Below are 15,836 nucleotides of genomic sequence, written 5' to 3' on the forward strand. Positions count from 1 at the left end.
CACATCTGTGTATGTGTGCGTGAGTATATACATGTGTATGTACAGGTGGAAGAACTAGCAGAAATCTGTTATCGTGATTTTCCCCGATAGATGGGACTCCAGAAGATAGTCACCTTCTACATTCTGTATTTCCTTCTTGTTTGGCAACAATCAGGCTTTAATTTTTGAATTTTAATTATGAAAAATGCCCCCAAATAGAAAAATATATGTCATAAATAATTGGGACACTTGTTCACATTTTGATATATTTACTCAGGGCCATTTGTTTTTGGCCAAAATGTCATAGTTACAGGTGAAGACCTCTTGAGTTTCATTCCCTTCTCTCCCTCCCTAGAGGAAGTAGCCGGCACCTGTGTCTATTCTGTCTGAGTGTACCACACACGTGTGTGCCTACAACAGACGAGCGTTGTGTTGGGTATTCTTTAGGGTTCATGAGCCATATCACACGGCGAGTCTCCTCCTAACACCTGGATGTTTTCATTCAACGTTGTTTTATCCATATTGGTACACAAAGATCTAAGTCAGTTTAACTGTGGTGTAGATGTTCAGTGGAAGACTATACCAGACGTGTTCGTTCTGGTATAGGGTTATTCTTAGTTCCTTACTTTTGTAAACGATGCTATGAAATCCCGAATTTCTGCGTCCCAGCTTGTGGGCACTTTCCACACTTTGCTAGCGTGTGGTCGGGCTCCTCTCTAAAGTGGTGGCTGTAGCAATGTTCATTTACATCAGTGGAGTGTGTGAGTCAAAATATCCACATCTTCATTCTTTTACTGGATTTCAAATTTGGGGTTAATATGATGGATATATCTCATTATTTCATTTGGCTCAATGTCTCATGTATTCAGTGCATTCAGAAAAACCGAAAAAAAAAAAAAGCTTTCAACAAGTATGCATCTAACAAGGGAAGAAAAAGTAGAAGTTATAACGACAGACTTATACTCACCGAATTTCAGATTTATACTCATTGATAGTTTTTTGGGTCGTGTCAAGAGACTTATGAGTTTTTTCTGGGTTAAGTCCTGTCTGAACAGCATTTCTTAGAGCTTGGAGCTTAAAAAAATGGATAAAAGTTTTGAGTTAGAAACTCTACTGCCTACTGCAAATTACATGCCCCAAACCACCCACTTCTCTAGGGCAAAATGATGCCAACAAGTCTGTGAATGGGTGTTCAGGCATCCAGCTGTTCCCACACTTTCACCAAAATGAACTCTGACAGAGAGCTATTTATTCTATTCTTTTTAAAAAAATTTTAATATTTATTTATATTTGAGAGAGACAGAGACAGTGCGTGAACAGGGGAGGGACAGAGAGAGAGGTAGACACAGAATCCGAAGCAGGCTCCAGGCTCTGAGCTGTCAGCAAAGAACCTGACGTGGGGCTTGAACCCACTAACCTGGGTCATGACCTGAGCCGAAGTCAGATGTTCAACTGACTGAGCCACCCAGGAGCCCCTATTTCTTCTATTCTTAAAAAAGAAAAGGAATAATAAAGAACAGTGTATGTCCATCCCTGTTCTGTAGCCCAGATAATCAAATTGCTCATGACAAGTGTCACTTTTATGTGTGTGTCTCAAAAATAAGGTTTCTTTCAAGGTTAAAAGCGGACCTTTCTGGGTCCTGGACATATAGTGATATTTTTGTGAACCGATCATAAAATCATAGACTCATAAAAGGAGGTATGGTGGAGTTACCTCTTATTTGGGCAGTAGGTTTGAAGCCAAGGCATGGGAGGAAAGTTGCCCATGGTCAAAATTAAGCAAGAAAAGCCCATGTAAATGCCAGAGATCCATATCTTTGAGCATCATTTGAAACAACTGACTTGTGTTTGGGTACCATGTTATGGGAAAGTTCATGTGAAAATGAGAATGTCTCTAAGAACAGAGAGGTGCCCAAGCCATGAACGGTCTCAGCATCTGAGGTCACACAAGCAAGACACAGCCACATATCTTCCATTTAATGCCCGCTCCTGGGAGGTCAGGTTACTTGCACTGTTTGCACAAACTTTTCTCTTTAAGCCAACTGTGTGCCACCGAATTTTCACACATTAAATGTACATTGCCAAATCCCTCCTTTTGCCTGTAGGTAGAACACTCTATCATACATCCTAGGCCAAGGGAGCATGTGAAAGGGGCGCAAGAAAGTTTTGCTGCAGAAGTGTCTTTGTTGCTTGGGCTCATCAGAAGAACCAATTCGACAGTAAGAATGGAAGAGTGTACCTTGTCAGTAAGAAATTTTGCCTTGTTTCTCTGGTGTCTTGCCAGGTACTGGTCATATAACTGGGCCAGCTTGGCTGCCAAAACATGCTCGCGGCTGAAACAGGGATGATGAGTGAAGATTAACCCTGAAATATCAATGTCCAGTTGGAAATTTCCCGGGGAGTCTCCAGACCCAATCATGTGCTGACTTCTGTGGACATATTTTACCGCCTGTCAAAGAGAGCAGAGTGTGGGGGGACCACAGTTAAAGCACTTATTGGATAGTGATGCTGTGATGTGCAGTGGGACAACAGGTGCACCAAGATCCACAAGTAAGAATATATGAGTTTATTTCTTTTCAGCCATTCAATTTCATATTTCCCACCCCTCCCCAGATTAGTAGACTACTCATGTTTTGTATCCTTATTTATTTTAATAAAATAACAAGTTTTCTCCTGTAAAATAACATTTATTCTGTCTCTGATGAGAAGATCGACAGATTTTTTTTTTTGCTTAAAAAAAAGTGTCCTTTTGGGCCACTTGGGTGGTTAAGCTCTTGATCTCAGCGTCATGAGTTCAAACCCCATGTTGGGCTCCAAACTGGGAGTGAAGTTTACTTAAAAAAATGTTCTTATAAAATTAGGATGTGTTTACAAATGGTAGGCTTAAGTAGGAATGGATTGACTATATCTCAGTACCTTCCAGAATACGCTGAGTTGAGTCTCCATTTGGGTTTATAGGGAGGGGAGACCATGCCTGTTGGGTTCATATTTTGTGCCTTATAAAAGCCCTGGTTCTGATCATTAATGTCCTTACACTTTAGACTGCACCAATAGAGGCATAATTCTTTTCTCTTTCGTTCAGGTGAAAGTATTCAATTATAACTTGCATTTGTCTTAGAAGTTTTTAATCTGCATGTGGCCAATATGTGTCTTATGATCACCGGGATTAATTAAAAAAATTTCTGTTTCACAAAGACATGTACAAGTAAACATCATTCCACAGACCTAATAGAAAATTCATCTCTAATTGCTTTGCTCTTGCTGGTTCTTGTTTTGTCCTTCCCCTTGCCAAAGGGTTCCAGGGTTATGAGATCACTCAGGTGTGGCTTTCGGGTTCCATCTTGTACTCTTCTTGGTATGTGGGTAGCATTGCTTGAAGTGTGACCTAAGTCATTGTACTTCATTTGTCCCTCCCCAAATCTCCATTAGCCTGTGTTCAAATGATTGCTGATGGTCTCTGCCTTAGGCTCAGCTCAACCACATAAAAAAAAAAAAACTTCTAAGACTACTGGTAGTCACTGAGCTAACTACTCAAAAGACCCCAACTCTCTTCCTATTAAGGGGAAAGACTCCTGGTTCCATGTCTTCCTTTTTGCTATATTTTTCTTTTCCCACATACTGAGAACTATCCGAAAACAGCAGAAACAATTTCTTCTAAGAATAAACAATATTTGTAGGGCATAGTATTTTAATTTTGAAATTGATTTGATTCTTCCCTTTTCATTTGAAAACCAAAAACCAAAACTATCAAGGGTGATGCAAATGGATTATCTGCCAATGTTCTCAGTGTGTGTGGAGATGAATGCCAACGGAGAAAGAAATTTAGAAGTTGTATGGAAAAACAATAATCATTGGTGGGATTAACATACAAGTTTCTATATTTGCCCTGAGAAATAAGAGGAACAGAGTCTGAATCCAGCCCAGAACCTGCAGGAGATTCTGTACCCATTGTTCTGGTCTTCCTGGAAAGCTTTCTCATTCCCATCTTCTGGGCATGAGGTGGGGGTCACAGGTCCCACTTACAACTGACAAGTTTGTCCTTAGTATTGATAATATGAATCTTGGAGGAAAAGATAAGACCCTTTCCCTTAGAGTTGTTATGCTTAGATTATCAAGGGTCATGCCTCCTAACACATGGAGAATTCTGGCCTGCCTACAATAGGAGGGAGTGAAACCAGTCAACATTCAAGGAGAACCAGAGAAAAGAGAGGTGGAGAGTGAGACTGCCATCATGGAGCCCCTGGTCTCAGCCCCTGAGGTCCTGGTTCCTAAATCCCCTCCTTTCATTTTCTGATTTATCTCCAGATCCTTCCCAGTTATGTGGGCCACCAAGTTCTCCCTTTGCTTAAGTTAGTTTTGCATTAGCTTCTGTCATTTGCAACCGAAGAGTGTTGGTGAATGCAGAGTTTAGAGCCTAGTAGGTGACCAATGGTCTGGGAAACATTGGTGAGGATGGTAGAGGGGAAAGTGCTAATCTTCTCAAGTGGTAATTAACAAGGAGGTTGGAATCACGGTAAAGGCCTCAAAATGGTAAGCAGTTTTGCAAAGGGGAGGCTCCTACACAAATGTCCTTCAGGAATGTCATGCCAACTTCAAATCCCAGAACCTTTTACTTATTTATTTTTTTTAAGTAAACTCTGTGGCCAACATGGGGCTCAAACTCACAACCCTGAGGTCAAGAGTTGCATACTCCTCCAACTGAGCCAGCCAGGCACCCCTCACAGAATCTCTAACACGTGACATTTCTGTTAACCCATACCCCATGCTAGGGGCGGTCTCGCTAAGGCCTTGTTTGAATGTTGATACCTCTGTACTCCCTGAGTTTAGGACAACTGAGAATATAGTGGACTTTCACTTAAGGATGGAAAAATTAAAAATAAAAGAGGGAAGGTAGGAGGGAAGGAAGCAAAGATGGAAGGGAGGAAGGGAGGGAGGGAGGAAGTGAAGAAGGGAGGAAGGAGGGAGGAAGGAGGGAGGCTGTTGGGATGCTTTCAACAACCCGAACCCTACTTTGCAATCAGGATTAGGCAAACTGCATTTTATATTGTTTATGCCATATGTGCAATGCACTCTTGGCATTTTTATTTTTGAAGTTTTGGAACAGTTCCTTCTTAAGAGGTATTCGATTGCATTTTTTCTCATTTGAAGTTTAATTTTGTTCTTTGCACAATATCGGATCTCTTTTTGTATTTCTCTATTTTATTTATTTATTGAGTATTAATCTATTTTTTACATTTATTTATTTTGAGAGAGAGAGGGAGAGAGTCCGAACTTGCACACACAAGTGCACGCAAGCAGGGGAGGGGGAGAGAGAGGAGAGAATCCCAGGCAGGCTCCACATTGTCAGCGCACAGCCTGACACAGGGCTCAATCTCACAAACTGTGAGTTCCTGACCTGAGCCGAAATCCAGGGTCAGACGCTCAACGGACTGAGCCACCCAGGCACCCTTAGTATTAATCTATATTTAATGGTCTCTAACAGAGGTCTTAAATTAGGAACAGTAGAATATTACATTTTTACCAAATACTAATGGGGGATGAATTTGGTCAGTCCTGCTGGGTCAGCATCGAGCCTAAGAGCTCTGAGGCATAAATTCACCAAGGCTCCATTAGTGGCCCCAAGAATTGCCAATTCCCAGTTGGCACACTGACTTGGTTTTCCATCACTTGGATGCCAGGGTTAAGCCAGACCCCAGGAAAGCCACTGTTCTGCAGGAGAGACAGCTGAGGAGAGGAATAAGGAGGGGGGTCTCTTCTAGACACATTCAGCTCAGCTGAATCATTTTAATAATATTCAATTTGTACTTTGATTGAGGTGTCCCTGTGTGCCAGCCTCCTGCTCAGTGCTAGGGCTAAAAGAAGAAGAAAACCCCGTCTTTGCCCTTGAGTCACTTTCAGGGGAGTGGGGGAAGGAGACAGAAGATGCATTAATAATCTGTCAATGAAGCCATTTCTGCCCGTTCATCTCCTTCTCTGCTCGCGCATCATGTCAAAACTCCCAGATGGAAGGTATGTTTGGATGGAGGGCTAAAAATATAGACCATGCGCATTTAACGTTTGTTCTTAAAGTCAAGCCTGTGACATGGAACAGTGGAAGAACGGGTTTTGGCATTGGACAGATCTGAATAAATGTAGGAAAAGGCAAAAGTTAGGAAGTAAATAAAATTGTGAAAATACCAATCCAGAAAGAAATGCATGATGTTCTGAATCACTGGAAGTTTCCACAATGACACTCCAAAAAAAGAACGAGGTATACAATTCAACAGCGAACTTAGCAGGTAACGTGTAATGGGGGATCAGAGAGGGGGTATAATATCTCCTCCCTCTAATTTAAAGCCTTCTGCCACCTTCTCACACACTCCAACATATCCTTCATACTTTGCCATGTAACTTTGCTGAAATGGATGGAACAGTGAAGGGAGACTGACCCTCTAAGAAATGACCGTGGGAGCCTCCAGTCCCTTTGGATCTCTCCCTTCTCTAACTTCTTTGGCTCCTGTGATGCTGGATGCTCAACCCCCTCTTAGTGGAACTATTCTCTTTCCCGACTTCCCCATTTCTGCACACAAGATGGGAAGATCTCCCATCTCACAGGCATTGGGAAGAAGCCACCTTGCTTCTCCCCACTGTCCATCCTCATGGCTTCTTCCCCAGAGAGAAGGAAGAATGTGACTAGAGAGCCAGCTGGAGCTCGAGCCATTGGTCTGGGTTCTCTGCTGCCCCTTCTTAGCTCTTTCCCGAAAGCCTGCTTACTGGCCTCGTGGGTTCTCCTCAGCCATCCCCATGGTGAACTCGCCAGGCTTGTGTCCAGGCAAGGACCTAATTCATGGGAGACGGAACAGGAAGCCCATCCGGTCTTGGGTTCCCATGGCATTCTGCTGTCTGGCTGTTCCCATAGTGCGACTGATGCCTGCATCCCTCTCTGACCCCGTGCCATTCCCAGCTTCCCAGCTAGCTGACAACTTCTAAAGCACACAGGTAAGATTAATTGGCTCCCCTAATACCCCACCCTCCGTGGTATTTACTCTTCTATTTTCTCATTGTAACCCATAGAGTCTCGTTATATCAATGTGTCCTGCTGAAATGGATGGAACAGTGAAGGGAGACTGACATATTGCTGGATATGTGCCCAAGGGGAAGACTATCTCGATCACTAATTAGGTCACAGATCTGGCGTGGAAACAAACAGATGACAAATCCCTCATGGACAGTGACTTGGGTTTGTGTTTGTTTTGCAAATCTACTCCCATGATCACATTTGGGCACAAAGTAGCCACTCATTAAAACTTGTCTGTAATAACAACAATATTTTATAGAAGTTCACATTTTGTTTTTGTTTTTATAAAATGTTGATTTATTTATTTTTTTAGTGAGAGAGAGAGGAGGCACGGGGCAGAGAAAGAGGGAGAGAGAGAATCCCAAGCAGGCTCAGAGCTGTCGGTGCAGAGCTCAACGCAGGGCTCGAACTCACAAACCTGAGCCAAAATCAAGAGTCAGACGCTTAACTGAATGAGCCACCCAAGTGCCCCAGAAATTCGTAATTTTAAATAAAGGGCAGGGGTGCCTGGATGGCTCAGTCTGTTGAGCATCCGACTTCGGGGCAAGTTATGATCTTGTACTTCGTGGGTTTGAGCCCTGCATTGGGCTCTTTGCTGACAGGTCAGAACCTGGAGCCTGTTTCAGATTCTGTGTCTCCCTCTCTGCCCTTCCCCCACTCATGCTCTCTCAAAAATAAATAAATGTTAAAAAAATTTTAAAACGGCATACAGTTACATTATCTTAATACTCACAATGATCCTCTGAGGTAGAGAGAACTATTATTGTTCCTATTTTTTAATTAAGGAAATGGGACCCTCCCAAAGTCATGAAGTAGTTGTTAGTAGGGCAGTTCAGATGCCCTGACTCGCACCCATGTCTTGCTTTACGGAATGATCATTAAATCCCTCATTCTGTTTCACTGTATCCATGGTGAAATATTACAAACATAAAATTACATGGGTTTCTTTTTTTTTTTTATGTTTTTATTTTATTTTTGAGAGAGAGACAGAGTGCGAGCAGGGGAGGGGCACAGAAAGAGGGAGACAGAGTCTGAAGCAGGCTCCAGGCTCTGAGCTGTCAGTGCAGGGCCTGATGTGGGGCTTGAACTCGTGGACTGCGAGATCATGACTCGAGCCAAAGTCGGACGCCCAACCAACCGAACCACCAGGTGCCCCAAAACTACATGGGTTTCTGAAGGTGGTGATCTTTGCTCAGCAGTTCAGGAAAGCAAGAGTAATATAATTAAACACGTAGGCAGGCAACTCTGTCTGTTTAACACTAGCCAGCACTTACTGAGCTCTGATCTAAGCACTCGAATGTACTGTCTCAACAAATCTGCACAACCATCTTAGAGGCAGATACTATTATTATGTCCATCCTGCCGATGAAGAGATTGTGACCCAGAGAAATTAAGGGCCAAGTTTGCCCTGTGAATGTCAGTGCCAGGACTCAAGTCAAGCTGTTTGCTACCTGGCCTTAAGAAAACACAGTAGAAAGGATTTGCAAGGATAGAAAATCTCCAGTTATATAATAAAGAGACAATGAATGGGAAATAATCCTGCAGCATATGTGAGATGGCAGAGAAAAAGGAAGAAAAATAAAGCCAGCTAACCTGGATATGCAGATAAAGTCACTGACATAGCCATTCCTACCTGGGAGCTCATTCCTTGTTTGAGAAGCAAGTAGGTGAGCATAGTAGGCTTGTTCTTATATAACACGCCTGCTGTTTGTTCTTTATGTGTGACGTAGAGAAACTTAAACAACCAAAGTAGAATGTTATGAACTTAGCACTCCAGGCTCTCCAAAGAACAAAGCACTTTCAAGCACATTCATGCATTAAAAATGGGGAGGTGGAGGCGCCTGGGTGGCTCAGTCGGTTAAGAGTCTGACTCTTATCTCGACTCAGGTTGTGATCTCACGGATTCGTGAGATCGAGTCCCGCGTTGGGCTCTGAGCTGACAGTGCAGAGCCTGCTTGGGGTTCTGTCTCTCCCCTCTCTTTGCCCCTCCCCCGTGTGGGCTTGCCCTCTCTCTCTCTCTCCAAATAAGCCTTTTAAAACTGGGGGAGGTGGGCTTACCTTTTTATACAATGTTTCAAGTTCTGCCCTGAAGTCTTGCTCCTGTGTCAACACCGGTGGTCTTGAAGGAAATGGCTTGATGGGGTTTGGCAGTGCTACGATTCGCCCATCGTCTCCGAACCACCTTCTTCCCTGCAGGTCAAGCAGAGGGATGGACAACATTTTATTCTTTTTTTTTTTTTTAATTTAAAAAAAATGTTTATTTATTTTTGAGAGAGAAAGAGAAAGAGAGAACGGAGGAGGGGCAGAGAGAGAGGGGGACACAGAATCCGAAGCAGGCTCCAGGCTCTGAGCTGTCAGCACAGAGCCTGACCTGGGGCTCGAACTCATGAATTGTGAGATCATGACCTGAGCCGAAGTTGGTCACTCAACTGAATGAGCCACCCAGACGTCCCAACGTCTTCTAACTGGACAGAAAATGGCTTACAAAAGAAACAACACTTGCAAGAAAATTCTGGGTCGACACACACATTTCATGCACCTTCCCCTGTCCCAATAGATCTTTAAAAGCCTCGTTTCTGGGGTGCCTGGGTGGCTCGGTTGGTTCAGTGTCAACTTTGGCTCAGGTCACGATCTTGTGGTTCGTGGGTTTAAGCCCTGCGTCAGACTCTGTGCTGACACCTCAGAGCCTGGAGCCTGCTTCGGATTCTGTGTCTTCCTCTCTCTCTGCCTCTCCCCTGCTCATACACTGTCTCTTTCTCTGTCTCTCTCAAAAATAAACATAAAAAAATTTTTAAATAAAAAAAATAAAAGCCTCATTTCCATTAGCAACTGAGTCGTCACTAACACCCCCCACAATTAAGATATAGTCCTCACTCCCCTCCAAAAAAGCGTTAACAAAAAGCTTACAGGGATGCTTCAGAAGAAATGTATTTTCTATGCATGAAAAATTGAAGGAAAAAACCATAGGAGCAAAACAACGGAGAACCTTCTATCCGTGGATGATTAAACATTTCTGTGAATTGCGTGAAGGTTGTGGACATCTGACTCAGCAGGAGAATCCCGAGCCCAGCCAACGGAAGATGGGTTTTAAGCGGGGGGAGAGGTTGTGCGGTTTGAGGATCGCCAAACGTACTGAGAGACAAATAAAAATACTGAACCACTGTCTACAGGCAGGAGGAAATGAGCATGATGTGACTGTCCCCACAGGAAGAAGCAGCTCCAAGAGTTGCCCACCGGGGGACAGGGAGGAGGGGGGGGACACACTGGCTGTGTGCTTACAGGTTCCTGTGTCAGCAACCTGTTCTCCATGATGTTCTGACAGGTGCGAGGCACGTCCGGTCTTGTGCCGATGTATAGGCCTTCGTCTTCCAGATATCTGGGCTGTACGTTCTCGGGAAGCTTTTTATACGTAGGCACTAGATAGGTCAGAAGCAAATAAAAGCAACATTGGTGCCAGCCTAAACATTTGCAGCTGCAATTTGGTGACTTCAAACAACCACTGGAGATTTCATTTAGATTCTTGGAAGCTGCAAATGCTCCATGTTAACTTCTAGAAGCAGAACCAGGGAAAAGAGGAATGTGTTCACCCGTAATATCACGTTGCAGAGTCATGAAATAAGTCCACACCTAACTCACCAGTGTGGCAAAGCACGGGGACGGCAGTATTCAAATCAGAGGACCTGCTTCATCGCTCACTGGTGGAAAGAACCTGGGCCGGGCCCTTCTTTGAACTCTTTCCTTCCGTACAAAAGGGATGAGAGTATCTACTCACAAGGTTCTTGGGAGAATGAAATGAGGTAAAGTATGAGAAAATGCTTTGTAAGTTAAGAAGTTTAAAAAAGGAGACAAACTTGAAACAGAGCAGCAAGGGAGGATTTTCTCCGGAGGCGATGCATTTGCACTTGAGGGTTGAGAAGGAAGGAGCTGGGGATGGGGACCTGGGGGTGTGAGTGTCCCAGGGAACAGGGGAGGAGGAGGAACACAGGGCGGGCACTGAGTGGGTGGTGAGCAGTGCAGGTCAGTAGGGTGGAGGGAGGGCCTCTCAGGCCACCAGCAGCAGTGGGTTCTGGCCAGGGGGGTGGGTCACCGAAGGCTCTACCTGGGGAGTGACCGAGCAGATTCTCAGTTCTAGAAAGATCCCTGGGCCTGCTTGGGCAGAGTAGGCCAGAGGAGAAATGAGAAAAGATGGTGGATTTGTGAGGGCCCGGAGCCAATTGGGGAGCTAAGAGGAAAGGTGGAGAATCACTTTTGTTTATAATTACCTCACTCTAAACCTCGCCAAATCCTCGAATCTGCCAATTCTCCTGTGTGTGGCCATTTGGATACTCTGCTTCCCAAACTCCCCCGAAAAAAAGCAACCAATGCCAGTAGTTCTGGAAGAACCTGCCTCGGAGTCTTTAGAAAACCTGGGGCAAACCACTGTTGTAACCTTTTTTTCTGTTCCCCACCCCTCACATGGCTAGACGGGGGCCCATCACTAATCCCAGGGGTCTTCAACTCTTTTCAAGGGAACGTTTTTGAGCACTCGCCCACCCTGCATATGCCTATATGTTGTGTACGCATGATCATACTTACAGAATTAGATCAGGGAAGGAAGAGATTAAAAATACGTGTAAGTAGAAGCCTTGACATTGGCTAACACACTCGACTTTGGCAACCGTTCTCCAAACAGTGACAAGAACGACAGCACCAGTAACAGAAATTACTATTATTTCTGATCTCTTGCTATGTGCTGGTCACAGCACAGGTAATTCACTCATGTCATTCCTCAGTGCTCAAAGGAAAACTAAACGTCCAGGGTCATGTCATAGGAGCATCTCATTTCCTGCTGACTTCAGGTGAGGCATCCCGGAATAGAGGAGCTCGCTCATGGTCATACCTTGCGGAGGAGGAGCTGGGGCTGTGTGGCTCCCCGACTCCTGTTGGCTAGGCCAGGGTCACCTCCTCACAGGGCCCCCCCGTGGGCCAGCGCGAGTGGGAGAAGGATCTGTGATTGGATCCCTGCTCAGAGCAGGACCCCCGTGCAGCCGGGACAGCTTAGGCCTCTTCCACGAGCAACCCCCCCACCCCTTGGCTGAGCGGGCCCCTGGGGTGAAACCTCCACTCCCAACCAAGGGGGCTCCAGTGACAGGCCTGGAAGTGAGAGTCCTCTGAACACAGACGCAGGTGAGGAAGTTCCTCCTTGGCTGAGGTTGCCGCAAATGCATTTCTCCACTCCCCCAAAGGGCATCAGGACGCATTGTTCCAGACGTGTGGCCTCTGCAGCTGGCCACCCCGCTCAGAAACCTGCCTCCCTCACGTCACTAGATTCAAGGTCTTGGACTAGTTCCCTAACTTCTCTGGGCTTCTGCTTTTTCATCTGTAAAATGAAAGAGACGACTTCTCTAGCCCTGGTGTGGGAGCAGATTTGTGGATACACAGCAAGTGCTTAGAAAGGTGCCTGTTGGCGGGAGAGCACAGGATGCATTCACTGTTACTATTATGGCAAAGGTGTCAGCTTTGGGCACGTTTCCCAGCTGCTTATTATTTTTTTTTTAAATCTTTATTTGAGAGAGAGAGAGAGAGAGAGAGAGAGAGAGAGAGAGAGACAGTGCAGGCGGAGGAGGAACAGACAGAGACAGAGACACAGAACCCGAAGCAGGATCCAGGCTCTAAGCTGTCAGCACAGAGCTAGACTCCAGGCGCAAACTCACGAACCGTGAGATCATGGCCCGAGCCCAAGTCGATCGCTTAACCGACTGAGCCACCCAGGCAGCACACCCCCCCACCCCCACCCTGCGTCATGTCCAACAAATACATTGAACACACGTGATTCAAAATTAACTATCAAAATTAAACAACAATTTGTCTTCGGCTGGGCTTTTAATTGGAACTCAGGACATGACAACTGAAAAGAAATCTAGCTTCCAGGTAAGGTAAGGGCAGGACCCCCTTTTCAGTCTCAAGAGGTTCTCAAACCACCCTGCCTTTTTTCTTTTTTCTTTCTTTTCTTTTCTTTTCTTTTCTTTTCTTTATTTTATTTAAATTAAATTAAATTAAATTAAATTAAATTAAATTTATTTTTTATTTTTAAATTTACCTCCAAGTTAGTTGGCATATAGTGCAACAACGTTTTCAGGAGTAGATTCCTTAATGCCTCTTACCCATTTAGCCCATCCCTCCTCCCACAACCCTCCAGTAACCCTCTGTTTGTTCTCCATATTTATGAGTCTCTTCTGTTTTGTCCCCCTCCCTGTTTTTATATTTTTGCTTCCCTTCCCTTATGTTCATCTGTTTTGTCTTTTAAAGTCATCATATGAGTGAAGTCATATATTTGTCTTTCTCTGACTAATTTCGCTTAACATAATACCCTCCAGTTCCATCCACGTAGTTGCAAATGGCAAGATTTCATCCTTTTTGATTGCTGAGTAATACCCCATTGTACATATATACCACATCTTCTTTATCCACTCATCCATCGATGGACATTTGGGCTCTTTCCATACTTTGGCTACTGTCGATAGTGCTGCTATAAACATGGGGGTGCACGTGCCCCTTCGAAACAGCCCACCAGTATCCCTTGCATAAATGCCTAGTAATGCTATTGCTGGGTCGTAGGGTAGTTCTATTTTTAGTTTTTTGAGGAACCTCCATACTGTTTTCCAGAGTGGCTGCACCAGCTTGCATTCCCACCAGCAATGCAAGAGAGATCCTCTTTCTCCGCATCCTTGCCAACATCTGTTGTTGCCTGAGTTGTTAATGTTAGCCATTCTGACAGGTGTGAGGTGGTATCTCATTGTGGTTTTGATTTGTATTTCCCTGATGATGAGTGAAGTTGAGCATTTTTTCATGTGTTGGTTGGCCATCTGGATGTCTTCTTGGGAGAAGTGTCTATTCATGTCTTTTGCCCATTTCTTCACTGCATTGTTTTCTGGGTGTTGAGTTTGATAAGTTCTTTATAGATTTTGGATACTAATCCTTTATCTGATACGTCATTTGCAAATATCTTCTCCCATTCTGTGAGTTGCCTTTTAGTTTTGCTGATTGTTTCCTTCGCTGTGTAGAAGCTTTTTATTTTGGGGATGAGATCCCTATAGTTCATTTTTACTTTTTTTCCCCTTGTCTCTGGAGACGTGTTGAGTGAGTAAGGAGTTGCTGTGGCCCAGGTCAAAGAGGTTTTTTCCTGCTTTCTTCTCGAGGATTTTGATGGCTTCCTGTCTTACATTGAGGTCTTTTATCAATTTTGAGTTTATTTTTGTGTAGGGTGTAAAAAAGTGGTCCCAGTTCATTCTTCTGCATTTCACTGTCCGGTTTTCCCAGCATCACTTGCTAAAGAGACTGTCTTTATTCCATTGGATATTCTTTCTTGCTTTGTCAAAGATTAGTTGGTCATATGTTTATGGGTCCATTTCTGGGTTCTTTATTCTGTTCCATTGATCTGAGTGTCTGTTTTTGTGCCATGCCATTTTAATTTTTAAAAAATATTTATTTACTTATTTTTGTGAGAGAGAGGGAAAGCACAAGCAGTGGAGGGGCAAAGCGAGAGAGAGAGAGAGACAGACAGACAGACAGACAGACAGAATCCAAAGCAGGCTTCAGGCTCCGAGCTGTCAGCACAGAGCCTGACGTGAGGCTTGAACTCACGAACTGTGAAATCATGATCTGAACCGCAGTGGGACGCTCAAACAACTGCGCCACCTAGGCACCCCCGCCCTGCCATTTTAAGTGTGAACTACCAGTTAAGTAACTGGGGAGGTCCCTCAGGCACTCTCAGGAGGAAAGAAAATTCCAGGTGAGAAAAGAGCAAAGGGAAGCCCAGGCCAGAAACTCAGCCAGGGGCAGTCACTAGGAGTTAATCCAGTGGTCCTGGCTCCAGCATCCTTAACCATTCCTGACCTCCACCTCCCTGAGGTGAGGAACCTCAGCCAACCTGCTTTGCAGCTCCCTCAGAATCGCTCACGTGATAGCATCCTTTTGCATGACAGTGACAAGCCTGGTGGCTGGGGGCTCCTGGAGAGTCTCAGGCTGGTCTGGTGGGCAGGCTTGTGAGTAGAAGGTTGGGACTTTCAGCAACCGTGCCCTCCATCCCACCTCTGGGAGAGGAGAGGGACTACAGATTTCATTAATGGCAGTGATTTGGTCTACAATGATCGTGTCTATGTAAGAAGCCTCCATAGAAGTCCCAAGTGAAGGGGTCTGGAGAGCTGCCTGGTTGGCGAATGTGCGGAGGTGCATGGAAGCTCCGTGTCCCTCCCCTCGTGCCTTGCCCTGTGAATCTCTTCACGTGTGTGCTCTCTCATATCCTTTCTTACATGATCAACCAGCAAGTAGAAGTATTTTTCTGACTACTATGCACTGTTACAGCAAATGATCAAATGAGGAGGGGGTCACAGAGCCCCCAATTTGTGGCGAAATCGAGCAGAAGTGTGGGTAACGTGGGGACCCACTACTTGAGGCTGGTGTCTGAGGTAGACAGTAGTCTTGTGGGGCTGAGCCCTTATTTGTGGGGTCTGCGTTAGCCGCAGGCAGGTAGTAAGCTATAGGATATCCGGCTGGTGTTGGAGAGTTGGTCGGTGTGGGAAGAAACCCACACATGTCTGGTCACAGAAGTGTTCTAGAAAGGTTGAGTGGGTAGAGGATGAAGCAGAGAGAGTTTCCTTCTCACAGCCCAAATCTCAGAATCTCGGAGTCTCACATGTTCTCCGTCCCCAGCACAGGTTGCTGGTTTGATGCGGGGACCCCCACAACATCCTGGTATTTCTTTTGCTGGTCTATCAGTGAGCATTTGTTCAATGGGCATTTTCTCATGTTCTTTATTTTA

General features: G+C 44.9%; 1 protein-coding gene across 6 annotated transcripts in view; it reads right to left on the minus strand.

Annotated features, from left to right (window-relative positions):
• The window catches only part of CC2D2A (coiled-coil and C2 domain containing 2A), a 149,566-nt gene that overhangs the window by 83,799 nt on the left and 49,931 nt on the right, over window positions 1-15,836 (minus strand). For all 6 annotated transcript variants that reach the window (XM_053217555.1, XM_053217552.1, XM_053217553.1 and 3 more), the window contains 4 exons: window positions 10,316-10,452; window positions 9,095-9,226; window positions 2,219-2,428; window positions 947-1,053 (listed from right to left, as the gene is read on the minus strand). In XM_053217555.1, coding sequence (XP_053073530.1) covers window positions 947-1,053; window positions 2,219-2,428; window positions 9,095-9,226; window positions 10,316-10,452 — 586 coding nt within the window. The remainder of the gene's footprint in view (window positions 1-946; window positions 1,054-2,218; window positions 2,429-9,094; window positions 9,227-10,315; window positions 10,453-15,836) is intronic.

Source organism: Acinonyx jubatus, chromosome B1, assembly GCF_027475565.1.
Source record: "Acinonyx jubatus isolate Ajub_Pintada_27869175 chromosome B1, VMU_Ajub_asm_v1.0, whole genome shotgun sequence".
Lineage (NCBI taxonomy): Eukaryota > Metazoa > Chordata > Mammalia > Carnivora > Felidae > Acinonyx > Acinonyx jubatus.